The sequence below is a fragment of the Pistacia vera genome, unplaced genomic scaffold (assembly GCF_008641045.1).
Source record: "Pistacia vera cultivar Batoury unplaced genomic scaffold, PisVer_v2 Contig100, whole genome shotgun sequence".
Classification (NCBI taxonomy): domain Eukaryota; kingdom Viridiplantae; phylum Streptophyta; class Magnoliopsida; order Sapindales; family Anacardiaceae; genus Pistacia; species Pistacia vera.
This window is the reverse complement of record NW_022195028.1, coordinates 340324-368198: the sequence shown is the minus strand read 5'-3', so window position 1 is coordinate 368198 and position 27875 is coordinate 340324. Positions and strand designations below refer to the sequence as shown.

Below are 27875 nucleotides of genomic sequence, written 5' to 3'. Positions count from 1 at the left end.
AGTCGGATAGCACGACTTGCATACATTTCTTCCTACAGATATATGAATTTACTGAATTCAAAAACTTAATTGCACTCTCTTATTTCATCACAGGATAAAAAAGACCCCTGATTAATCCATCTATCAATAGTTTAATACACAACTTTCTCTTATTTAATCAACAATTACTTGAAAAATTTCAGGCAAGTGTTTCAACAACCAAATACAATTTCTTGTTTCCATTTTGGGCAACAGAAAAGTAAAACCTCACCACAAAACACAAGATCTAACATTAGCAGTTAATAATAAGTAAAAGGTTCTTCTAAGTTCTAACCATATATTCAAGATTGAAGTAAAGAAATAAAACCTACCAAATTCTTATATTACTTCCTTCAAGGAATGATTAAATTAGATCCTGTCTCTTGAAAGCAAATGATTGGCCATCAAACTAACATCACATACACACAAATTCAAACCTGTGATCTGAACTGGCAGGATAATCAGAGCCGCATAAAAGCACTGATAGAATAAAAAGCTTTTAATCATTCAAATTCCACCAGTGGTTTTTCATCCACAAGCAGTACACGAGAAGTACTCCATCACATATCTAAACCAGTAGCATCAGTGACATGAAAGATGTCGACACCACAGCCATGCACCAAATAAAGGCTAAGCATAGAATTGGTAGGGCGAACTAAAATACAATACAGTACCAGAACTCCCAAAACATTTAAACCCTAAATATTTCCTATTCTCCATTTTGACATTTAAAAAGTAAAATCACTTAGCAAGCATGCTTTGCTGATTCTCTTGCTGCTGCTGATAGTTCAAAGGCCTCCGGAAGAGCATGATGTGTGGTTCAGGGCGATGAATGGCATAGTGAACCCACCCACGGCTCTGCTGAACTCCAATTGCACGCCATTCAGTCTACAAAAGCAAATCATTCAAAAATAAGTAAAATTTTCAGAACCAATAAACACAAAAATACCCATAATATCATCAATCAATTTTAATCACTGAATTAGAGAGACAAGAAGCAAAAAGCAAAAGCAAAATTTCAAAGAAAACCTCATAACGTCAAAATTTAATGCATGATTCCTATACTTGGAGACCCAAGAACACATGATTGAAGTTCCAAATAATCTACAACAACATTCTATATAAGAGAAGGGTAGAGAGAGAAGGAAAAGTGGATTCATCTTAATCATCCTTTTGATGGGTAGGATAAATCAATAAAAAAAAAAAAGGAGAGAGAGATAAGTGCCCCTTTTCACAAGTTAATATCTCTTCCCAAAGCCAAACAAAACCGGTAGCAACAGAACCAGGATTTTGATTCAGTGCAGGCAAATTAAAATAAAAAATAAAAAATGGGGTAATCAAAGACTTAACTACTTTCATAGAAGAAAGAAGGGCTTTTGTTACAAAAAGAAAATAGAAGAGGATTAACTGAATTTTCCAACGTCAGTGGGGGCATGAGCCCACACTCAGCTCTTAGTGGCTCCATCCCTGAAAAACCAGTATACATTAATTTGATCATCATAACCTTATGCGTCAAAATTTTGAAGGAAAGTGACCCATGTCTCGGATTTACTTACTAGTGTTTCACCCCAGGATAAAATGAGCCTCTGGATTGATTTCTCTATTACTATTTGTTACCTTTCCTGGAACCCCAATTCCCCCTATAATTTAAACTTCTGAATTGATTGCCTACCGAGAGGTAGGTACGGTTATCTACATTTCTAAATTTCATTTACAACAAGGATATGACAATAAATCTCTCCCTTCCATAAGCCTCGATCTTGCATACCTCTCTACAAATTGAATACGATGTTTCATTCTTGTCTCATCCATCACTCCTGACATTTCCTTGCAACAGAAGAGGGAAAATGAACTTTCTCTATGCATTTTCCAGCCCTCTTTAAATAAAACAAAGTAAAGTATCCAAGAATGAAAAATCACCAAAACCCTTCTTTTAAATATCAAAGAAAACGGTCATCTTTCATCGCCAAATAAAAAGAAATCAAATCAAACTTAACACAAACCCTAGTATCATTTCCACTTCATTAACTGATTTTTTTCAAGTCAAACAATTAATAAACCAATATTCAAAAGTAATAACAAACAATGGCTACAAAGAACCCCAGATAGAGAAATACCTCAGAGAGGAGGCGATTCTTGGGGAGCAGTTTGGCCACATCAGGAGGAAGAACAACGTGTCTGTACATTCACCATAAACAAATTAAAAATTCCTCGAAAACCAGAAAAAAATAGAAATGAAAAATAAGAATCGAATGATACCTGTACTCGTAAGTGTCATCGAAGTATTTCTCTGAATACTGGATCTGACCCATGTCGAACTTTGGTCCTCGATAATTCCTGAAAGATTGGATCGGCTTCAAATGGAACAATTTTAATAAAAAGTTTTCAAAGTAAATCGGATTAGGTCTTGCTACGGTTGAAAGGAGCGTACCTTTATAATGGCTGAGCAGAGAGTGAGCAATGAGTGAAGAGCAAGTGGGTAAATATTGCTAAGAAAGAGGGAAGAGGCGTAATAAGAGACTTCTAAGAGGGACCAAAAAGTAAATGCACGTTTCTTAAGTTGAGTTAATAATTTATTTATTTCCAAATAAAAAAGGAATTTGAATTTCAAATTTTGAACCTCTCCCGCTTTTGAAAACGATGATTGGACGACAAATCAAGTTTCGGTCGAATAATCTACAACGGCATTCTTGCTTTTTTAAAGTTGAAAAATTCAACAACGGCTATAAGATTTTATTTATTTATTTTTCAAATTATTGATTTATTCTTGTGGAAATTAAAGAAATATCATCAATTTGCTCAATCAATGCTGATATCAATAAGAAGAGACAAAAGAGCTTCGCTTCTATTTAAACTCAATAGTTCAAAGGTAGATAGATGGATCAATACACAGATTTCAAAATTGGGAAAAAAACCCCTTTCAATGATTCAATCCAAATAAACTACCCCCAAATTTGATGTATCTTGACTCTGATATCTCTCTCATTCTTTCTTTTCTGTCAGCTAACCCAGATTATAATATTAAACTTTACCACTAATCCCTGTACATAGAAAGACAATGGACCCCTGTACATTTTCTAGGAAAAAGGATCTACAAAAATAACATGGCTTCTCCATCTTCACAGAAAATCCATTTCCAACTTTCAACCAACTGATTTGGCAACAATTCGGCACTTTGGGACTGCCTTCTCCAGCATTGATGTTCCTTGGAATATCATCATAGGATAGTCATTTCTGTACTTGTTTTGCTGCAAATGCAGACAGTAAGAATAACGACATAAAAATATTCATATAACTGAGAATTTAAGTGAAAATGCACACACACCTCATCTTGGCTCATCTCGTTGAAACCAAACTTATTAGTCCAAATGGCTTGCGCTTCACTGGCCGATGGAAGTACAAGAGTCTTCACGTTTAAGAAGCCAAGTAGCTTCTCAAAACAAGAGAAAAGGCACTGGAAATAACCCTGCAGAAACAGTTTTTAAATAGGTTAAGATATCGTTCACGACAAACAAATTAGGCAGAGAATCAAAAAATTGAGAGCCATGCAGCCTAATGTAATCACCTGGCCTTGACACTCTGTACTAGTTGCAACCAGAGGTAGCTCTGCCAGTTCCTGCCCAAAAATCCTGAAGATTCCAGCTGATACCACAACTTGGCTGCATAATAACCAATGTAATCAGAATAAATAAAATTCTATAGACTAACAGTAAAACTCATCAGAAGTGACACTAACTTTACTGTCAATATCGCACAATACATCCCATGGTAATCTTGTCCCTTATGACTCCTCCTGCAAAATAAATAAACTAGATGTAGTCATTCCTATGTATATCAGATGATAGCTATAGTTACTGGTAAGAATCAAGGTTAGCCAAGAGGTTAAAAAAAAAAAAAAAAAAAAAAAACAACTTATAGCTCACCCATAAACCATCGATGGGATAAGGTCAAGTTTAGATTGAGATTCAATGATCGGATCAAAACGATCCTATAGAAGAAAGAAGAACAAAATACATCCATTAGAATTTGATGCCAAAACTTCGCTCAAGGACAAAATAAAAACAACAAACTATCATGAATGCCTAGTTCTCAAATCATGCATGAAAAACTCGTTATGCTGTATTCAATACAGGAAAATGCCTGCAACATGACCCTATTTGTCAAAGACAATTTCATGTCATTTCGTCAGCAATTATCTACACACACAAAAATAAAATAAAAAAAATAAAAAATAAATAAAAATACTCACATGGAATATAGAAACTGCCTTGGAAAGCAACACTCTAGTACCATCAGAAGCATCCATTTTCTTCCCTCTAAGAACCCTCCATCTGACATCAACATCAGGCCCACAATCTGAAGTGTTATCAACGTTCTTCTTTTTTAAGACATTTATAGAAGTGTCTGGAAGCCTCTCCTCCCCACGATCAACCAACTTCTGCAGAGCAGAATTAATTCTTTTGCAATCTGCACAACATAGCCACTTTCCTTTTGGCAATTCCTGTTGAACAATGAGGGTAAGACTTGTACACAAAATGTTGAATTTTCAGCAAAGAAAACTGCATAGTAAAAAAGAAATATTCAGCACCTTAAGGTCTTCCATTCCATGATCCTTTAAACAGCCAACATGGTATTCTCTCTCACACTGGGCAAATTAACACATCATTGTGGAACAGAGTTAATTTGGAGAGCACTTAGAAACCAAACTTTGAAAGTGTGTGTGTCATTTGAACTTAACCCAAAAAAAAAAAAGTAATACCTGATCACAAAGTATAACAGTGCGATGACCAAACTTTGACTTGCAAAAATCACGTCCTCTACAAATGTAACAGATATATCCAAACGATAAGAGCGAGAGAAATACATACGGTAAGCAAGAGAGAGCCAAAACATACACTGAAGGATAGGGTAAAAGAATAAACACACACCCAAAAATGAATGAGGCAAAAAGTCATAGAAAAAAGGGCTCATAATTTGAAAATTCTCAATTTGCAGGAATATAGTAGAACTGACCTGCATAAAACACATCCCCCTAATTCAGTCTCCGGAGTTTCAACAATCCGAATACACCGATTAGTTATCTGTGCTATAGGATCAACACCTGGGACCCTTCCAGCAGCTTTAGCATTGGCATTACGCTCCACAAACTTTTCTTTTTGGAACATATTCAGGCAATATCTACAGTACCAAGCACCCTTCGGAATACCCAGTAAAGAGACACAGTCTGCAATTGGTCAATATAAGGATAAGCACCAAGCCATGAACTAAAGAAGATAATAGGATCAATGTTTCACCACAGTTATCCATATAACATGCATGTTAATCAAGTTAAAAAAGCCACAAAGCTGTGATACCCAAAAAAGGTTTTAAGGAAACCAGTGGTGCCTGTAGATCACACACACCACATTAATTTTACATTTGAATTACAGATGAGGAGATTAGCTTCGGGTGAAAGTAGGTATAAATCTGAATACAATTGTAACTGATAACAAAAGCTAAAATCCAACTATTTCAATGAAATTAAGAGAGAAAATGAACTTGGAATGAAAGAATAGATACTTTTATTTCTCAGGAAAGTAACAACAGTCAAAATACACAGCACTCCTACATCAAAATGTAAATGAAAATAGAAGCCACAGAGAACCAATCCACATAAGTCCAAACAAATTACAAGATTTGCACGTGAGTATACACATAGACCAGACTTGATTGATGGAGTATAAGGTTCAGGGTACTAAAAACAGATGATGAGTAGAAAAAGTTAAGAAAATAAGACCTTTTCCTCAATCAAATGGCACCTACGTATTTCATAAGATAAGTAATCCACTAACAAATTTCACATAAATCACAAAGCAAAACTGAAAGAATCCTTGAAGAATAATAGTTTACTTGGGAAGAGCATATCATTTACTGGAGTATATCAGCAATAAGTTTCTATTAGTTCAACAAGACAAATGAATCTCTGTCAAATCTACCTAGGATTTTTTGACTATTTTCAATGGCTATCGTCCTACTTTCCGCTGTCTCAGCAAATTTAGGAATCAACACATTAACAGCCAGTGTCCTTTCTCAGTCAATTTCTTTTACAATCTAACATCCTAAAAAAGAACTAGTGGTTACAAAAAATAAAACAAAAAGAAAAGCTACCTTCACCTTTCTCTACCTAGATTCACAATTAAGAAATACATAACAATAGTAAGCATCTACATAATGAAATGCATAGTACCATAACACGGTTTCTTGATAAACCAAAACATTGAAAAAGAGAACTTGAAGTTCACCTTTGTGGAAGGCCCTTGGACATGAATCGCAACATAATAAATTCCCTCCATCCATACAAATGCCACAAAGGTCATCATTCTCTTTAGTAGAGAACCTCCGTTCTTTGGATAGTTTTATAGAATATTCATGGAGAGAAACTCCATTGGATGTGTAGATGTGTTGAAAGCTGTCAGATCAATGGAGACCAAATCAAACAATCATGAAAGGACTGTGAAATATGCACAAAAACAAGCACCAAACATCTTTGCATTTAAATCATGCCATAAAAAATGTGAAAGAAATGTATTAAGTTTGCAGTCTTATAACTCATCTTTGCAAAATTTCAATGATATGTACATTTGAGATAAATACTCACGGTTTACGACGACTTGCCCAACCAGCATGTGCTTCAAACTGTGAGGGGCTAACCTGCTCATTAGATGTAAATAAAATCAACCCTACAACAGAATTCTTGGGAAAAGAATAGCTCCAGCAAAAGTAAAAATACCTCAGATTTGCAGCAAGAGCACAATATTCCAGCTCCCATTTTGTATCCAACAAGTAATTTCTACCAAAAACATAGAACAAGTCAGAAACAAAATAGCCCAAAATAGAATACATAAACATTTTCTAGCATAAATTCCTAGCAACCTGGCCACGAACAAAATATGCTAGCTCAGTTCCATCTAGCAAGCCACCTTCCTCAAAGACCAGTTTATGCATCCGCAGATCCCTTTCAAAAGAACATCATGAGATGGAGACAATTTAAAGTTCTGGTTACAATGAGTGGACAATAACAAAATACTCAACCTTGGACAGCAGATTAAACAAAGAACTAACGAAAAGAGAATATATTATGTGCACAAAAAGGACACTTACTTTCTAGTTACTCTTCCTTGACTTTTTGATGAACTGCTATTCTTCATCACACTGTAAGATAACTTTTGGGCTGAACTTGGTTCTGGAGATCTGACATAACAAAAGAAATATACTTATTTTCAGAGGGGGAAAAAATTATCGACAGAAGGGTAAGAGTTTTTATCTATTTTTAACTCAAAGAAGGAAGAGAAGCCTAATTTGAATGTGTATATGCATGCATTTGAGCCCAGTTAACATGCACATCTACATCTGAGACTGACAATTTAATATAAATTCTATATAGTAATGACATTTCAATGACTGGAAAGTGGGACACAATTGTGTATCTGGCGAAAGAAAAATGCCAACACAAAATTTGTGTTATCACCACAAACCTAATAACCCATCAATTGTTGGATCGTAACAACTTTTATAAAGTCCATTTTTGCAAGATGAGATGTATGCCACAAGGAACTTCAGGACATGTCTAACACTAAAGATATGATTTACTACAATATAAGCAAAATGTATGCATATCTGTTCATTTTTACCTATGTCTTTCTAATAATCATAAATAAACAAAACTCCCAAATACAGAGCTCATCATCACATTTCTAATGAATCATCAGCAAACTCTCTAGTTAAGTATAATGGCACAAATAAAAAAAACTAGGAAAATAAGCCTCTATTAACCCAGCTGTTGCAAAGACACTAATTTCAAATAGCACATAATAAAGCATACCCATCACTAGTCTCAGTCAAACCAGCAGAGACAGCTTCAGGCTCCTTCAAATCCATGCATGAATTACATAACAGCAGCATTTCCTCTGTACGAACTTCAGAGATAGAACCTGCAATTGATTAAATCACACACAGTTTCATGCCTGCAAAACATGCATGCCAAGAAAAATAATAAAGATATGTGAAAGTAACCTCTGCAGTTCAAACAAAAGCCAGACTTAATCCTAGAAGAACCAACAACCATACGGACAGTCTCCTCCAAGGTTTCCAATGGTGAGTCTTTGCAAACATTCATCACATCACGAAGTGTCTTGTCATTTTCCAGATAGATATACTCTGGTGGACGCTTATTTGTGCTACCAGCATGCATCTCAAACACATTAGGGGTAACAACCTAGGAGACAGGGAGAAGCCTCAATTCATTATCTTACACCTCAGTGTAACTTAAAATCACACATTAATAAAAGCAAATAATTCAAAATTGTCCCAAAAAAAAAAAACAAAAAACTCACTTCATTCCCATTACAATCACCACAGAAACACAATATCCCAGAGCCCTTAATCACTCCTTGCAGGCCCATAACACCGGGATCTCTTACCTAAAGTGTTAAAAAAAAAAACCATAATCAACATTTGAAACCAGAATATAACTCCTCACAAATTAAGGACCATAGTAAAAAAGAAATATTCAGCACCTTAAGGTCTTCCATTCCATGATCCTTTAAACAGCCAACATGGTATTCTCTCTCACACTGGGCAAATTAACACATCATTGTGGAACAGAGTTAATATGGAGAGCACTTAGAAACCAAACTTTGAAAGTGTGTGTGTCATTTGAACTTAACCCAAAAAAAAAAAAAGTAATACCTGATCACAAAGTATAACAGTGCGATGACCAAACTTTGACTTGCAAAAATCACGTCCTCTACAAATGTAACAGATATATCCAAACGATAAGAGCGAGAGAAATACATACGGTAAGCAAGAGAGAGCCAAAACATACACTGAAGGATAGGGTAAAAGAATAAACACACACCCAAAAATGAATGAGGCAAAAAGTCATAGAAAAAAGGGCTCATAATTTGAAAATTCTCAATTTGCAGGAATATAGTAGAACTGACCTGCATAAAACACATCCCCCTAATTCAGTCTCCGGAGTTTCAACAATCCGAATACACCGATTAGTTATCTGTGCTATAGGATCAACACCTGGGACCCTTCCAGCAGCTTTAGCATTGGCATTACGCTCCACAAACTTTTCTTTTTGGAACATATTCAGGCAATATCTACAGTACCAAGCACCCTTCGGAATACCCAGTAAAGAGACACAGTCTGCAATTGGTCAATATAAGGATAAGCACCAAGCCATGAACTAAAGAAGATAATAGGATCAATGTTTCACCACAGTTATCCATATAACATGCATGTTAATCAAGTTAAAAAAGCCACAAAGCTGTGATACCCAAAAAAGGTTTTAAGGAAACCAGTGGTGCCTGTAGATCACACACACCGCATTAATTTTACATTTGAATTACAGATGAGGAGATTAGCTTCGGGTGAAAGTAGGTATAAATCTGAATACAATTGTAACTGATAACAAAAGCTAAAATCCAACTATTTCAATGAAATTAAGAGAGAAAATGAACTTGGAATGAAAGAATAGATATTTTTATTTCTCAGGAAAGTAACAACAGTCAAAATACACAGCACTCCTACATCAAAATGTAAATGAAAATAGAAGCCACAGAGAACCAATCCACATAAGTCCAAACAAATTACAAGATTTGCATGTGAGTATACACATAGACCAGACTTGATTGATGGAGTATAAGGTTCAGGGTACTAAAAACAGATGATGAGTAGAAAAAGTTAAGAAAATAAGACCTTTTCCTCAATCAAATGGCACCTACGTATTTCATAAGATAAGTAATCCACTAACAAATTTCACATAAATCACAAAGCAAAACTGAAAGAATCCTTGAAGAATAATAGTTTACTTGGGAAGAGCATATAATTTACTGGAGTATATCAGCAATAAGTTTCTATTAGTTCAACAAGACAAATGAATCTCTGTCAAATCTACCTAGGATTTTTTGACTATTTTCAATGGCTATCGTCCTACTTTCCGCTGTCTCAGCAAATTTAGGAATCAACACATTAACAGCCAGTGTCCTTTCTCAATCAATTTCTTTTACAATCTAACATCCTAAAAAAGAACTAGTGGTTACAAAAAATAAAACAAAAAGAAAAGCTACCTTCACCTTTCTCTACCTAGATTCACAATTAAGAAATACATAACAATAGTAAGCATCTACATAATGAAATGCATAGTACCATAACATGGTTTCTTGATAAGCCAAAATATTGAAAAAAAGAACTTGAAGTTCACCTTTGTGGAAGGCCCTTGGACATGAATCGCAACATAATAAATTCCCTCCATCCATACAAATGCCACAAAGGTCATCATTCTCTTTAGTAGAGAACCTCCGTTCTTTGGATAGTTTTATAGAATATTCATGGAGAGAAACTCCATTGGATGTGTAGATGTGTTGAAAGCTGTCAGATCAACAGAGACCAAATCAAACAATCATGAAAGGACTGTGAAATATGCACAAAAACAAGCACCAAACATCTTTGCATTTAAATCATGCCATAAAAAATGTGAAAGAAAAGTATTAAGTTTGCAAGTCTTATAACTCATCTTTGCAAAATTTCAATGATATGTACATTTGAGATAAATACTCACGGTTTACGACGACTTGCCCAACCAGCATGTGCTTCAAACTGTGAGGGGCTAACCTGCTCATTAGATGTAAATAAAATCAACCCTACAACAGAATTCTTGGGAAAAGAATAGCTCCAGCAAAAGTAAAAATACCTCAGATTTGCAGCAAGAGCACAATATTCCAGCTCCCATTTTGTATCCAACAAGTAATTTCTACCAAAAACATAGAACAAGTCAGAAACAAAATAGCCCAAAATAGAATACATAAACATTTTCTAGCATAAATTCCTAGCAACCTGGCCACGAACAAAATATGCTAGCTCAGTTCCATCTAGCAAGCCACCTTCCTCAAAGACCAGTTTATGCATCCGCAGATCCCTTTCAAAAGAACATCATGAGATGGAGACAATTTAAAGTTCTGGTTACAATGAGTGGACAATAACAAAATACTCAACCTTGGACAGCAGATTAAACAAAGAACTAACGAAAAGAGAATATATTATGTGCACAAAAAGGACACTTACTTTCTAGTTACTCTTCCTTGACTTTTTGATGAACTGCTATTCTTCATCACACTGTAAGATAACTTTTGGGCTGAACTTGGTTCTGGAGATCTGACATAACAAAAGAAATATACTTATTTTCAGAGGGGGAAAAAATTATCGACAGAAGGGTAAGAGTTTTTATCTATTTTTAACTCAAAGAAGGAAGAGAAGCCTAATTTGAATGTGTATATGCATGCATTTGAGCCCAGTTAACATGCACATCTACATCTGAGACTGACAATTTAATATAAATTCTATATAGTAATGACATTTCAATGACTGGAAAGTGGGACACAATTGTGTATCTGGCGAAAGAAAAATGCCAACACAAAATTTGTGTTATCACCACAAACCTAATAACCCATCAATTGTTGGATCGTAACAACTTTTATAAAGTCCATTTTTGCAAGATGAGATGTATGCCACAAGGAACTTCAGGACATGTCTAACACTAAAGATATGATTTACTACAATATAAGCAAAATGTATGCATATCTGTTCATTTTTACCTATGTCTTTCTAATAATCATAAATAAACAAAACTCCCAAATACAGAGCTCATCATCACATTTCTAATGAATCATCAGCAAACTCTCTAGTTAAGTATAATGGCACAAATAAAAAAAACTAGGAAAATAAGCCTCTATTAACCCAGCTGTTGCAAAGACACTAATTTCAAATAGCACATAATAAAGCATACCCATCACTAGTCTCAGTCAAACCAGCAGAGACAGCTTCAGGCTCCTTCAAATCCATGCATGAATTACATAACAGCAGCATTTCCTCTGTACGAACTTCAGAGATAGAACCTGCAATTGATTAAATCACACACAGTTTCATGCCTGCAAAACATGCATGCCAAGAAAAATAATAAAGATATGTGAAAGTAACCTCTGCAGTTCAAACAAAAGCCAGACTTAATCCTAGAAGAACCAACAACCATACGGACAGTCTCCTCCAAGGTTTCCAATGGTGAGTCTTTGCAAACATTCATCACATCACGAAGTGTCTTGTCATTTTCCAGATAGATATACTCTGGTGGACGCTTATTTGTGCTACCAGCATGCATCTCAAACACATTAGGGGTAACAACCTAGGAGACAGGGAGAAGCCTCAATTCATTGTCTTACACCTTAGTGTAACTTAAAATCACACATTAATAAAAGCAAATAATTCAAAATTGTCCCAAAAAAAAAAACAAAAAACTCACTTCATTCCCATTACAATCACCACAGAAACACAATATCCCAGAGCCCTTAATCACTCCTTGCAGGCCCATAACACCGGGATCTCTTACCTAAAGTGTTAAAAAAAAAAACCATAATCAACATTTGAAACCAGAATATAACTCCTCACAAATTAAGGTTCATCAAATTAGTATGGCAGCCAAAAAATCATACCTTGGAGCCACGAATGTATCTTACAGGCATTCCTTCAAGTATACCTGACTCAAGAAAAGCTTTCAACTTGGTATAAAATTTTCTCGCGACCTTCTTTGACTTCACTGGGCTGTCTTGCTTCACTGGAGTAGTAAACAATGGACTAGCTGCTCTATGATCACTTTCTTCCTTCATACCACTCTCTTTTCCACCCCGTGTCTTCACTGACTGCACCTTCTGCTGTAAAAACGATCTCGTAAACCTTCTCAAAGGCCTCTCAAAAACCCCATTCGTTACCTTAACATCTTCATTACCACCAACCACAACAGGTTCTACCGCACCAGACCCTTCTTCACACAAACTACCAGATTTCTTTGAAGCTTCCTCGCCCAAATTACTCCATACTTTTTCCTTCAATTTCCCCTCAACCAATCCGTTCTCCGCTAATCCCCCATCAGTCTCGTTCTTTTTCTCCTCTATGACAGCATCTACTACATTTTCAGTCTCATTTTTTGTCTCCTCTTCAACACCAACAACTAAGTTTTCAGTCTCCTTTTTCTCCGCTTCAACACCAACTACTACGTTTTCAGTCTCTTTCTCTTTCTCTTTCTCTTCACCCGTTTTTTCATACTTATCTTCCTGTACATCCATTAACACTTTATCACATCCATTACTTTTCTCCTCCTCAACGCCAATTACCACCTTTTCAGCTTCATTCTTACCCTCTTCATGATGATTTTCACCTTTACCCTCTTCTTCATGTTGATTTTCGCCTTTGCCCTCTTTTACATGATTATTTTCGCCCTTGCCCTCTTCAACATTTACTAAAACCTCCTTTTCGTAAACAACAGCTTTTTTGCCATCATTCTTACATAATTCTTCCTTCTCTATCTCATCTTCACACATCAATTCCTCCTCACCACTGGGTTTAGGTATTACCCCACCAACATTACAAATACTCTCAACCTTGACTTCATCAACAAGATCAACCACGTCACTTTTCGCCTCTTCTTCGCTCATAACCTCTGTATCTTTATCAAGATCCTTCACAACATCAACACCCTTCGCCTCCTCTTTCCTTTTCCTCCTCGACACATAAGTCTTCAACTTCTTAAGCGGCGGCGAAACCAACTCATGGTCCGAATCCACATTATCATGTGCCTTCTTGGACCGGGTCCGCCCGAGTGACCCGCAGATCTCCGATTGAACCTTCAAAGCAAACTCGAACTCCCTCTTCAAACCCGTCCGGATCTTTGATAATACCACAAACTTATCCTCCGAATCCGCACCGTTCGCCATGGCTTGAAACCCGACACTTCAATCCTTTTCCCCTCTCTATTTTTCTTGATAAGTTTCAAATTTTGAACACAAACAAGAGACAAATCAAGAAAACATTTCTGGGTTATATGTATATGTATTGGGTGTTCATGGTATTGATTTGGACAGGCTTGAATTGAATAGTAGAATCTGCGTTGTTGAGTCTTTCTGTGGAGGGTGACTAAAAAGGAGAAAAATTTAGGGTTTCTTTTTAGGATTTGATTAAGAGAAAAGAGGAAAAAAATAATGGGGACAGAGAAGGGCAAGTCGGTTTGTTTCTTGGAAGGAGAAGAGAACAGAGATTGGGAGAGGGATAAACACTACTTTCAGTTTCATAGATGGACGAAACTACCCCTTTTCAATTACCATTGGGGTTGTTTCCGAGTATTTGTTTTGTTCTTGATAATGGTGGTCATCTACTTTTAGGTATTCTTATTTGTTTCTCTAATATTTATGGTATTTCCATTTATGGTTTTATTGTTCTAATTTTTTGCACTTTTACCCTTATTGTCGTAGGGGGAGCATGTGAGAAGATTGTAGGTAAGAGATGAAGATTGGTTTTGAAATTAGTTCTTTGTGTTTTAGATAGAATGTTTATAATAATAATAGTCGGGATAGGACTTATATGCAAATAAGTGAGAGAAATTTTGAAAATCGAGGAAGTGGCCCTTTTGAGTTATGATGTGGCTACCAAATGGCTTGTTTGAGTTGTTTGAACAAAAACGTGGCGCTAAAGCGGCCATGATACGCTTTACAAAGTAACGTATCATAATTATAATTTCTTTAATGGTAACTTATCTGTAGTGTTCTTTCTTATTTCAGCGTGACTGATAGTGACTCAATTTAATTATGATATTCCTCCAAATGGTCAACATGTATAACTTTGTAATCTATGCAAAGAAAACTAAAGTTGAATTTACAAATACAGAAGATGTTTTTAAAATTATGATGTGTTTTTAAACTTGCACATTAGAGTGCCAATGTGCCTTTGATATGGTCCTATCAAAATGTAGTTTCATAATTCTGATTTTCGTTAATAGTAACTTATTTGTAGTGCTATTTTGTAAGTTTAACGTGGCTAACAATGAGCCTATTTAATTATGATATTACTCCAAATGACTAGTATGCGTAAAGAAAAATAAAGTTGAAATTTGAAAATAGAGAAGATGCCTTTAAATTATGATGGGGTTGTAAACTTGCACATTTGAGTGCTAATGTGGCTTTGATATTGCCCTAGCAAACTTAAATGTTTCATAATTAAGATTTTCTTTAACGGTAACTTATATGTAGTGTTTTTTCATAACTTCAATGTGGCTAACAATAACTCTGTTTAATTATGATATTCCTCCTAATGATTAGCATATATAACTCTAACTTGCACATTTGAGTGCCAACGTAGCCTTGATATGGCCCTAGCAAACTGTAATGTTTCACCACTCGGATTTCTTTAATGGTACCCTATTTGTAGTGCCATTTCTTAACTTCAGATTGGCTGACAATAGCTTTATGTACTAATGATATTGCCACAAATAGCTAGCATTAACTCTGTAATATGTGAAAAGAAAATTAAAATTGAATTCTAAAAATCTTATTTTAAATTATGATATGGTTGTAAACTTGCATATTTGGTGCCAACGTAGCTTTGATGTGGCCCTAACAACTATAACGTTTCACAATTATGATTTTCTTTAATAATAACCTAATTGTATTTTGTATATATATGGTATTCCTCCAAATGGCTAACATGCATGACCGTGTAATCTGTGTAAAGAAAAAAACAAAACTACATTTAAAAAATGATGGTTGTGGCCTTTTCTAGTTATGATCTGTCAAAAAGTTTTATGTTTGACCAATAACGTGGCTTCGTAGTGATTTTTGCAAGTTGTAACGCATTGCAATTATAATTCTATAGAGGTAACTGATATGAGATTCAACTTTGTAATATATCTCAACAACTATAGTGTTCATATGTTAATTATAATATCAATAAAAATTGGCTCACAACCTAATCTCATAAACTCTCTCTCACAATTTTGACATGGCAAGTCACAATTAGTCAGCTTGCAATTGGTCAAGCGAAAAAATTCATCATAGACTAATTGCAAGCTAACACGTTCGGGTTGTGAGAAAAAATTTATAAAATTTGGTTGTAAGTGTAGTATTACTCTTATAATATAGAACATAATGAATTCATTCAATAATGACATTTCTTAAAACAATAATCGTTTTAATTAAAACGTATATGAAATATATAATTTATGGAATCAATACAACCATTTTGGTTGAGGAATGGGGATTAACTAATTAATTTACGAAAAATCATATTCTTTGTGAATAATTTTAACATTTTCTAAAAATACAAGGGTGCAAATGCAAAATAAAGACAATGTACGTACCTGAAAAGAAAAACCAATAAAAACTAACAACAAAGTCGTATAGATGGAAATTAAAAGAATATTGAGGGGCAATTCGGGACATAAAAGATATGGAGAGGGTAACGGAATCGTAAAAACTGATAATAATTTGCCTTAATAATTTTGAAAGTCGTGAATTTTCGCGGCTGAGCCAATACACACATACAAAAATAGGGAGGTTGGCCAATAGGCAATTGCCAAATATTCGCGCGATTGCTTTAGATTGTGCTGACCTATTGACTTTTTGCTTATCAATACCTTACCCACCACTTTTTTTGTTGCGTGTTCACACTCTTCCTATATGCTACCATTTTTTTACTTTAGATTTTTTTTTTTTTTTTTCTTTGGTAACAAAGGTTTTGGAGTCATTTTATGCGTACTTCTATTAATCTCCGAGGTCCATTAAAGACTTTATAACCCCAAGTGATTAGATAAGTCATAATATTATTGTGATAGGTAATTCTAAAACATTGTCACTTATTTGGTCTTAATGTTATTGTGATAAGTGGTTTCAAGGTTTGAATACTCCAAAGAATGGAGTAAACCTCTTTGACCGCTAAGTTAATCCCTTGGAGTTAATTTTTACAATTTTTTCTTCCTGACTTACTTGTAAAATTTAAACTATACGATATAATTTAGCAAGATACATTATATTTAAGAAATACAATATAGTTTTACTCTATTTTTGTGTCCAATTATAAACAATAGTTTATATAATATTTAGTTAAAATATCTCACACATATGTATATAGTATAGCCTCTATAAATTAATAACCTTAGGACCATATAAATTCTATTAATTAAAAGATGTATTAATTAATTGATAAATTAATTCATAGAGACGAACATACATTTAATCAACTAAAAGTTTATTATATTTTACCAATCTAATCAATTGAATATGAATTAATCCACTAAATATACATTAAAACATTAATTTAAATTCATTGTACTAATGTACTTAACTAAATAATATTCATTGTGTATAATAAATTCATTGAATTTATGTACTTAATTAAATAATATTCATTGTATATAATTTTATTAGTTTAATTAAATGTATTCAACAAAAAAATATTTGTGCTATTACAAAAAGTAACAATCGAGATATATTTTAACAAAATACCATAGTCAATTAATAAATTATTTATTCATAATATGAATGAGATCATAAAGTTATGTAAGGGTTTCCAAAAAAGTATTATTTTATTAATTTATCAAAATTATTAATTTAACTTATTAAACCAAGTCGAGATCGTAAGAAATTATTAATTTATCGAGTATTAATTGATAGAGATTATACTATATTATAGTATCTATAATAAATAATAAAAACTTTTTAAAAAATCAAAATAAAAAAGAAGAATTTCATTTGCAAATATTTTAACAGCCTGGCCTCTTGCAAGTATTAGGCTGGAAGAATAGCAATGCTTGCCTCTTGTCTGAAACGATATGAAATAAAAGTGTAGTTTACGCACGTTAAAATGGAGCGTGAGATGACTAAATTGGCCGCTGTGTCTGCCCGGCCTCGGACTGGTGGTGAGATAAAATGTGTAATTAAATTGTATTGGAAATGTGGAATTTTATTGGTCGTATTCGTAATTTACGTCGTGGCGGGAATGATTTTTGTGCTGCCATCTGGCTAATATGTTTTTTCCCTAGCCGTTACCCACTTTAAATTTGAATTAATTATTAATTACATACACAAACAAGGATATACGGATACTATACTTTACGGATTCGGCTAATATAAACTTGTGTATCGGATTTGCATTAGGCAATTTTTGGGCTTCAGATTAAAATTTAGACAATTTTGTACTAACCACCAAACCACTGATACTAATTTAAATGAACATCTAAATTCATTAATTAAACATTCAAATAATTACTTACTACTTAAATTTTTCATCCATGCTTTTTCAATTATATTAGCTGGTGACTTTTTTCTGTTTGTTTGGATAATCAGAATGTCTGAACTAGCTTATGTGTACCTCAATTAATCTTCAAGGTCCATTAAACACTTTATAAAAGCACAAATGATTAAGTAAGTCACAATGTGATCGGTGACTCTAAAGTTTGAACTCCTTGATCGCTAGACCACCCCTTGGGGTTTTAGTTGGCCACTATTCTTCTAAAAAAGCCTTCCATAATCTCGTGTCCTAATATTATAAGAATACTGTGTTTTTCTTACCCATTTTCTCCCGATGCAAAAACAAGTATTGGTATAAAACATCTCTTTTAATGCAATACAACGTCAAGAATGGTGTTTTATCTTTTCTGACATAAACTATAATCAAGATAATTTTTTTACCCTACTACGATGCAATTTTAGTTGGAAATCACTAATTTTTCTAATGTGTGAGAATACCCTTCGACACTATGCATATACAACAATTCTAATAAGATTCTTTTTTAATATTATGATTTAAAATTATAATCAAGATTCTTAATTACCCACTACAAAGGGATAAAAGATAAATGGTTTAGTTTGTTGTAATAGATTTCACTATCACAATTGAACTACTTTATAGAAATGTTTTTACATGAAAAAGAATTGTTGATAGAGTTGGTGCGCTTTGGGTAGTAATAAAATTTGTTAATTCTTATTTGAAAAGAAAATTCATTAAAGTTGAAATTATTCTATTGAAGTAATTATTCCAATCTATTACCTTTGTTAAGGAATTAGGATAATTAATATATTTTACATAATTTCTTAGTTTGGTTTTATTTTTTTCCTAATTTAGTAAAAGAAAACTTCCTCATTTGGATTGTTTTTTTTTAATTACCTATAAGGGATAGATTTAAGATTTGAATCTAAATTATGTTATTTTCCAAGTGCATTAAATGTGTAAGTTGTATTTAGTATTAAGCATTCAAAGTGTTAGGTTCAATAGCCTAACACTCGTGTCATTGTTTTTACTAAAAAAGAGAGGTCGCATAAGTCTCCTCTGTATATATGGAAAAATTCTCCAATACATACATTCTAAATTGTATTTTACCAAACTTCCTTAAGCTGGTGTTGCATACCATATGCAAATTGGAGAAATCATGAATGTCAAAATCAACTGTGGAGGAACACTAGCCATAGGTTTTGTTATGCCTAAAAAGTCACGCCTCTGTCAGCTCATTTAATGTCTTCTTGTACCAGCTGTCAACCCTATATCTCCAAAGATATTCTCACCAACTCTATCTCCTTTCAAGATATGAATGGACGAGAGCCTTCCATGTGTCAAGACAACTTGCAAAACAATCATTACATTGAGTGCTTAGGTGTATAAATGGGCACTCCTCTTCCCGAAGAAGGGGGCAGGGGCTGAGATTTGAGCTTCATTTCATTCTCTCTCTGTAAACACTGTATTTCTTTTATCTTTGTATGCCTTCTGGGAAAAATCATAGAAATATTCAGAGATGAATAAAATAACAGTTGATGTAGGAGTCGCTTGTTGAGCATCCGAACCACTATAAAAACCCCTCTTGCCAATCTTTTATTTATGTTTTCTACAACATATATAATCTCAGCTCTATATTCAAATCTCATGGATCCATCATGTGTGATTCCTAAGTCCGTTTAGCGCTTCTCACGTGCGAGTCGTTGGCGTCCAAAATCAAGCGTCAACAGTTTGGTGGCCCATGCAGATCCGATTCTCAAACTTGCATCCAAGTTCCTTGATGGCGTGCTCAGATCTCAAACCTGCGTCAGAATTCTCCAATCGTGTGGCCAGATCGCAGATCGCACACATTAGAATTCTCCAAACGCGTGGCCAGATCGCACGAGTCAGAGTTTTCCGATTGCGTGGCCAGATCGTAGATTGCACGCGTTAGAATTCTCCGATCGCACGCATCAGAATTCTCCAAACGCGTGGCCAGATCGCAGATCGCACGCATCAGAGTTCTCCGATCGCGTGGCCAGATCGCAGATTGCACGCCTACGCCGTCTTGATTTTACAACTCCCAAATCTTTCATAGCAAACTCATTTGACAATTGCCTTTTAGCTTGTCTACTTCTTGTTTACAAGTCCCTGTAATCAACATGTCATCTAAATATAATAGGATGATATAGGAGTTACCAAGTTTCTTGAAATAACAGCAATGGTCTGCTTGGCATCTAAGGAAACCATTACTACACGTAAACCCATCAAACTTCTTGTACCACTGTCTAAGTGCTTGTTTTAGCCCATATAAGCTCTTTTGAAGTTTGCACACCATTCTCTTGCTTCCTTGTACTTTAAAACCCTGTGGCTGCTGCATATAAATTTTTTCATCCAGTTCTCCATGAAGAAACGCCGTCTTTACATCTAACTGCTCAAGATGAAGGTCTTCTTTTGCCACTAACCCAAGTATTGTTCTTATTGTTGTCAACTTGACAACTAGAGAGAAAATTTCAGTGTAGTCAATGCCTTCTTTCTGCTGAAATCCTTTCACGACCAGTCTTACTTTATATCGTTTGCTGCCATCATGTTCATCTTTCACCTAATAAACCCACTTGTTTTGTAATGCCTTTTTCCCTTGTGGTAGCTCTGTCAACTATCAAGTTTGATTTGTTGATAATGAGTCCATCTCATCCTCATAGCTAGCTCTCACTTGATTGAGTCCTCAACTTTTATTGCTTCCTCTTAACACTCTAGTTCAACACCATCAGTTAGTAAAATATAGTGTAAAGAAGAAGGGTACCTCTGCGGTGGTCTTATAGTCCTGGAAGATCTTCTAGGTTCAAACACGAGTGTTTGTGGTTCAACTTCTTGGGCTATATTATCTTGATCTTCCTAGTCATTGTCCTGCATGCCATTCATTGGGAAGTCTTTCAAAAGAACTACCTTTTGCTTCTTCACTTTAGTGTTTGGACTTTCTAACTTCATGTTGAGTTTATCCTTGTACATCACTTCTTCATTGAATATGACGTCTCTGCTCCTTATAATCTTGTGGTTTTGGTCATCCCAGAAATGATAACCAAACTTGGCGTCACTATAACCAATGAAAAAACATTTGTTAGATTTAGCATCAAGCTTACTTCTAAGAGTAGAGTCGATGTGAACATGTGCTAAACAACCAAACACTCTTAAGAAAGAATAATTTACCTCTTTGCCGCTCCAAGCTTCTTCTGGGATCTTGCAATTTAGCGATACAGAGGGTCTTCTATTAAGCAAGTAGGATGTAGTATTGATTGCATCAGCCTAAAATGTCTGTGGTAGTCCAGCATGCAATCTCATACTTCTTGCACGCTCATTTAGGGTTCTGTTCATCCTTTCGGCGACACCATTCTATTGAGGAGTTACAGGAATGGTCTTCTCCATCTTGATCCCATTATTGGCACAATATTCCTTAGACCCTTGATCAATGTACTCTCCCCCATTATCGGATTGCAAGCACTTCAACTTCAGGTTTGTCTCATTTTTAACCATGGCTCTTCACTTTTTAAAAGTATTAAAAACATCAGATTTATTTTTTAGAAAATAAACCCATACCTTTCTGCTTGCGTCATCAATGAACGTGGCATAGTACTTTGAGCCTTGGCGTGCTGTCGTAGGCACCCAGAATTAAAACCTTCCGAACCTAACTACCGAACTGTAAATAGGGTAAGCAAGGGTCGATCCCACGAAGAGTGTCTAGCCGAATTTTCAATGATGTGAACAAGGCTGGGTGTTTTGAGTAAAAACAGAAAACAATCTCAGGAAAACAAAAGCAATTTAAATCAAAAATCAATCAAAATAACGAAACTTGGTCTCCGTCAACATCCACCATCGGAATCTTACAACTGATCATTGATGCAAAAGTAAATCAATTCTTACTTTGAATATTCACCGTTGGAACTATTTTCCTACCTCTCCTTAATCGTAATTAATTAGGAAACAAGCGATCTTAATTAATCTTACCACTAAACAACCCTATACAAGCGCTCAAAATTTAATCTAATAGCAGCCTTAAGAATTAGAGAAATCGATGAAGCTAAACAACACAAACACAAGCGGTTGTATTTAATTTAGTTGAATGTTCTTCTTAAGATTATTAATTCCTGGCGCAGCAAATTATTAACCCTAATTGCTTCACAAGTTAGAGGGATCAAACAATTACGGATTTGATATCAAACTCAGCAGTAGATTGCAACAAATAATACACTAGTAGGCCTCCTAGTAATTAATTGCATCAATCATGAAGATATGCACAGAATAACATTCAATACTCAAACACAAAAATTGAACATTAAAATAAAATAGATTAGATCTCACAGTTGGTTGATTCCGAGGTCTCCGTTTCCGACGACCAAGTTACAAAAGCTTTAGCCGCTCATGGCCATAATCCAAACTCAAAAGAAAGAAAAAATTCCAGAGAAGAGAAGAGAGAGGCGTGGTCCCCCTCAAAAACCCTAATCTGATCCCTTTGCAAAAATCCCGTTTTAGAATTCGAATCCCACTCAATCTCCTAAAAGAAATATTCTCCTATCCTAAAATAACATTAATCCTAATTTAATTCTAATTGGAAATAAAATAAAATAGAGTCCTAATAAAATAGGAAAGTGGTGTTTCCAGCTGTAATTTTCGTGCAGCATGTATGTCTTCAAAACGTGCAATAATAGACTGACTTGCATAACAAGTCAGAACGCTCCAGGACGTCGGCAATGCAGGTGCATCAACTTCAAGCTCGATTACAACCTTTATTCAGCCAGTATCTCTAAAAACTCAAAACATGAAAGTTGTAGATCTCTTTCTTAGCGTTCCACAGCATTTTGAATCATCTCAATCGGAGCTCGGATGAGAGAATTATGCCCAGAATACGAAGCAGTGGCGAAACTGTCCGAATTCCCCTAATTAATTCCGTTTTTCAATTAACACCTCCATTTGCTTCCTAAACCAAAATAAAGTAATAATGAGTACAATTAGGAAACAAATACGTATAAAAGACTAAACATTAAGGGGGTTAAATATGACATTTTGCATTCCCATCAAGCCTCTAAGGGATGACACAGGAATGGGTCCCCACACGTCTGTATGAACCAACTCCAACTTCTTTGCCTTTGGTTCCCTTGCTACTTTAGAAAAACTTACCTTGCTACTTTAGAAAAACTTACTCTTGTTTGTTTGCCAAAGATGCAACCTTCACACAAATTGTGATCAATCGACTTCAACTTTGATAGTTTTCCCTTTGATTGAAGCTCCTTCATTCCTTTCACGGTCAATGCCCAAGTCTACGATGCCACAAACTCGAGGTAACACTAGCATCTACGACTGCAACTGAATCTCTACAGCTAGAAGTCATGTAATGAGTTCTAGTTTTATTTCCACGAGCAACCACCATGACTCCTTTAGTAACTTTCCATACACCAGCTAGAAAGGACACACTATGCCCTTCATTGTCAAGTTGCCCAACTGATATTAGATTGCGCATCAATTTTGGTACATGCCTTGCTTTCTGGATTTTCCACACAGATTCTTTTGTCATCTTCAACCTGACATCACCCATACTTACAATATCCAAAGGTTCTCCATCTGCTAGGTATACATTTCAATGATTTCCAGCCACATAATTTTCTAGAATTTCATGGTGTGCAGTGGTATGGAATGAAGCTTCTAAATCTAAAACCCAAGAGTCAATAGAATTATCAACAGATAAAAGTAAAGCATCTTGTACCTCTTCAGTTACGACATTGGCGATGTCGTCATTGTTGTTCACCTCTTTCTTTAGTGCTTTGCAACTCCTCTGTATGTGGCCTTTATTGCCACAATTCCAGCAATCTATTTTTTTCCCAAACCTGGACTTGCTTCTTCCGTTCCTTGATTTTGATCTTCCTCTGCCTTGGTTTGAATTCCTATCATAACCCCTGCCTCTGGTTTCAACATTCAAAGCATTTGACGTTATCTCACCCAAGTCTTTCCTGTGAACCTCCTCAGAGAGAATTTTATCTCTGACATTTATGAATTTTAATTTTGCACTACCTATTGAATTACTAATTATTGCTCTCATAGGCTCCAAACTATTTAGTAGGGAGGCCAAAAGAATTAGGGCACGAACTTCTTCATCAAAATCAATTTTTACAAACGACAATTGATTAATAATTGTATTAAAATCATTCATATGCTCTGTCACGGAGGCACCTTCTCTCATCTTAAGATTAAATAATTTTTTCATAAGATGTACCTTGTTATTCGCAGAAGGCTTCTCATACAGATCGGACAAGATCTTCATCAACCCTATTGTGGTTGTCTCCTCCTTCACCATGTTACTTGCCACGTTCTTGGTCAATGTCAATCGAATGACTCCTAACACTTGTCTATCAAGGAGTGTCCAATCTTCATCTGACATCTTTTTAGGTTTTTCTCTTAAGAGAGGTAGATGTAATTTTCTGCCATATAGATGATCTTCAATTTACATCTTCCAGAATGCATAATATGTTCCATCAAACTTGTTGATCCCAGGTCCAGATCCTCCTTCTTCTCCAACCATCGCTTTCTTCTTTGAACCTAGCTTTGATACCAGTTGTTGGGGGAATTTAATTGAATACTAGTAAATCTTAAATCCCTGAAAGCGAAAAATAATGGGAACAAATGACACAAAATAACCACAAACACAAACACAAGATTTATAGTAGTTCACTTTTTATATGAGAGGTACGTCCACTTTGCCACTACGGAATTTCACTATGAAGAAGAAGAAAAATTACAAGAATCTCTCAAACCTCACAAATTGGCCCACTCACTAAACTCTATTTGGTAGCTCTCACTCTGATTGTGATTTTGCCTTCTATTCAATTTTTGTGTTCTCTAACTCTAGAACTTAGCCCTTTTTTTATAGGTCATACATGAGACACAATTCCTAATAGAATTCAAATCTCATATCTTAATATGAATTATATTTTAAGTCCTAATACAATTATAATTTTATTTCTAATTATATTCTTAAAAGAAAATAATTTTACTTAAATATAAACTAGAAAAACTCATATGTCTTAATCCAACTCTAATTTGGATTGAACTTGGCTCCGTAGTCACAACAACAACATCTTTAATATCGTCAGTTTAATATTGGATAAAATGTATTATTGTGGTCGTGGCCCATATTATTTAATATCATCACATATATGAGAAAAATTCTATGAACAGATGCGGAATATTCTTGGTTTCTGAGCAAAAATTGTAACCCACCATGCTTTGTCTGCACATTTCGAATCAAAACATGTAAGTAGCACTAAAATATAAAATTAAGCACATGTCCTATATTTATGTCATTCCTTTGAATGAAAACATTCTTTAAATCAAATCATTCTAAGCAACTCGGAAAATTTACCCTAAAATTGGGGTAAATTTAATAATAGTACAATTTGATAATAATAATTAAGAGTTAATGACTTTTTTCCACCTAAATAATGGTTTAATGACATTTTTTCACCTATAAACTTTTAAAATATCATTTTACTATTCAAATTTATATTCCGACAACGAACTGAGAGCAAACTCGATCCAAGCTATTAAGGTTTTTGGAAAGAGGCGACTGATGAGTCGTTGGATGGTGAAAGGTTGGATTGATTGAAATTTGACTTGGGAGGGGTGACTACGCAAACTCTAATCGCTCGATTGTTGGCGATTGGCGGGCTCGGCGAGAGTAGGGTTTAAGACGTTTTGATGAGTGATAATCAATAAAGAGAATTGTGGTGGTGTAGGGTCGTAACAATACTAGAATCAGAAACAGCATATAAATTTAAATAGTGAAGTGGTATTTTAAAAGTATGTGAAAGAGAAAATGTCATTAAGCCATTGTTTGTGTGGGAAAAAGTTGTTTACTCTAATAATTAACTACATCTCATAATTAATCTTGATTAGAGCGACGGATCCAAAAACTATTTTTCAATCTTCTTCCCTTAGTCGAATTCGGTTTCTATGTGAGGATATACATCGAGGGGATGACAATATTAGTGCTCTGAATATTGAGTTTCAACACTGAATTAAGAAAGAAAATGAGTTAGCTTTAATATAGGAGAGATGATTTAACATAATCGACGGTTATAATACAACTAATGTTACAAACTATTTAGGATTGTGAAAGTTGGCATCATCTAACAATTAAATTGTTCATGCTTCATGAGATTCACTAATATAACACAACCCAAAATAATATTCCTTTTTTCCGATTTCTTTCATGTAATTCATCAAGATTTCATTTGTATAGCTTCCTTGAGCTTGAATTAATGTCCATACTCTCCTAATATATTGGTTTTATGCATGATGTTTGGATGAAGAAATTAACTCTCCAAGACTTTGAAGCAAGGGATTGCCGCAACGATCTCTCAAGTAAATAACATTAAAGAAACTAAAAAAAACTCAAATCAAAACTCAAGACATCAAATCTAAGGATTATTGCAGGCTGCATGCCAACTTCTGATACATATCAGAAACTCAAATCAAAACATAAGCGCTACAGGCTGCTCTTCATTATTCATTCATGCTAACATTAATAAATAAAAGAGAAGAGAGAGAGAGAGGGGAAATTGAATCTTTCTTGCAGTTACGATGCAGAGATAGTAAACAACGTTTCAAGAGAGATTCTAGGCTAGGAAAGTGATGAAAATGCCAAAGGATTGAAGTTGCCCTGAGAGAGAAACCAGATTAATTAGGTCTTCTTCTTCTTCAAGAGAAGAAATAGAAACTTAACCAATCCCATTTCTCCCATTAAAACGAATCCAAAAGTTGATGATGATAATTTGAGCTTGAGCCACCTCCACCACCACACCAAACCGACCCACCAAGGCATTTGGTGCCATGGTGGGGGTGGCGCCGCTACTAGTACGTACTAAGAATATTGATGCTATACATAGCAGCCTTGAATGTGTATATAAGTAGAAAAAAATGAGATGAGGAAGAGAGTAAGAGATAGGAAGGTTATATAAAAGAAGACAGGGTGAGTGGCTTCTCCTATGGGTTTGTAAAAAGATGGCATCTTCCAGGGTATATGCGGCGACCACCTCTCATTGCTCCACATTATTCCCCACACTACACCTTTATTTATTTATATATTAATTTTCGAATTAAACTACTTCTTTTCTTTTATATTTATTACAAGTACTCTAATGTGAACCCCACACCCACTGCCCTTTACCTAGTTTAATCCAAACCTTCTATATTTCTCTTGTTAATTCTGTTTAGCCATTGTTATTGGACTGTTCAAGAGAAGCCAAGTTATGTCTTTTCTCAACCTTTACTTTGTGCTAATTAGTTTAACACGTACCCCACTGAATCAATACCTTGCCCCAACACAGCCAACAATTTAATGCCTTTAGTTTAGATAGATAGAGGCTTAAATATATAGCTAGCCTTAACACAAGAAATGATGTCAACTTATTCGATAGACATATAGTTGGTGGTATATATATAATATATTGGTTAATTAGCTGTGTGTTTGTCTTTGTCTCGAATGATTTTTTTTTTTATCTATCTAAAGCACTGGCTTTCACTGTTCTGATTTTGTAAAGAAAATGCTTGATTTTGTATTAGTTTGGAGCCACTGATGGCGTAATGCATTAATAAAATAAATACAAGAGATATTGATGGGTCATGTGAAAGTCATCATATAAGGTTATAAAAAAAAATCATACCTAATTTTAATTTAATGGATTCAGCAATCAGAAGTCACT

At 34.8% G+C, this 27875-nt stretch overlaps 2 protein-coding genes across 3 annotated transcripts; both read right to left on the bottom strand.

Moving 5' to 3' along the window:
• Window positions 1-499: 499 nt before the first annotated feature.
• On the bottom strand, window positions 500-2580 carry LOC116123667 (cyclin-dependent kinases regulatory subunit 1). Of its 2 annotated transcripts, none has more exons than XM_031409441.1 (4): window positions 2450-2580; window positions 2278-2355; window positions 2136-2196; window positions 500-906 (listed from the first exon to the last, which is right to left on the bottom strand). In XM_031409441.1, the coding sequence occupies exons 2-4, from the start codon at window positions 2328-2330 to the stop codon at window positions 760-762; spliced, it is 261 nt and encodes an 86-aa protein (XP_031265301.1). In that variant the 5' UTR covers window positions 2331-2355; window positions 2450-2580; the 3' UTR covers window positions 500-759. The 2 variants fall into 2 exon arrangements, with proteins under 2 accessions (XP_031265301.1, XP_031265358.1); XM_031409498.1 differs by having other exon boundaries at window positions 2278-2372; window positions 2450-2524.
• Window positions 2581-2998: 418 nt separating this feature from the next.
• On the bottom strand, window positions 2999-14153 carry LOC116126883. Its single transcript, XM_031412587.1, has 29 exons — window positions 12549-14153; window positions 12359-12445; window positions 12040-12241; window positions 11849-11957; window positions 11128-11217; window positions 10900-10981; window positions 10757-10816; window positions 10625-10677; window positions 10268-10434; window positions 9000-9210; window positions 8746-8803; window positions 8574-8630; window positions 8391-8477; window positions 8071-8272; window positions 7880-7988; window positions 7159-7248; window positions 6931-7012; window positions 6788-6847; window positions 6656-6708; window positions 6300-6466; window positions 5032-5242; window positions 4778-4835; window positions 4607-4663; window positions 4268-4519; window positions 3942-4006; window positions 3755-3811; window positions 3584-3677; window positions 3344-3484; window positions 2999-3266 (listed from the first exon to the last, which is right to left on the bottom strand). Exons 1-29 carry the CDS (start codon window positions 13824-13826, stop codon window positions 3162-3164), a joined length of 4344 nt encoding a protein of 1447 aa, XP_031268447.1. The 5' UTR covers window positions 13827-14153; the 3' UTR covers window positions 2999-3161.
• Window positions 14154-27875: the final 13722 nt, after the last annotated feature.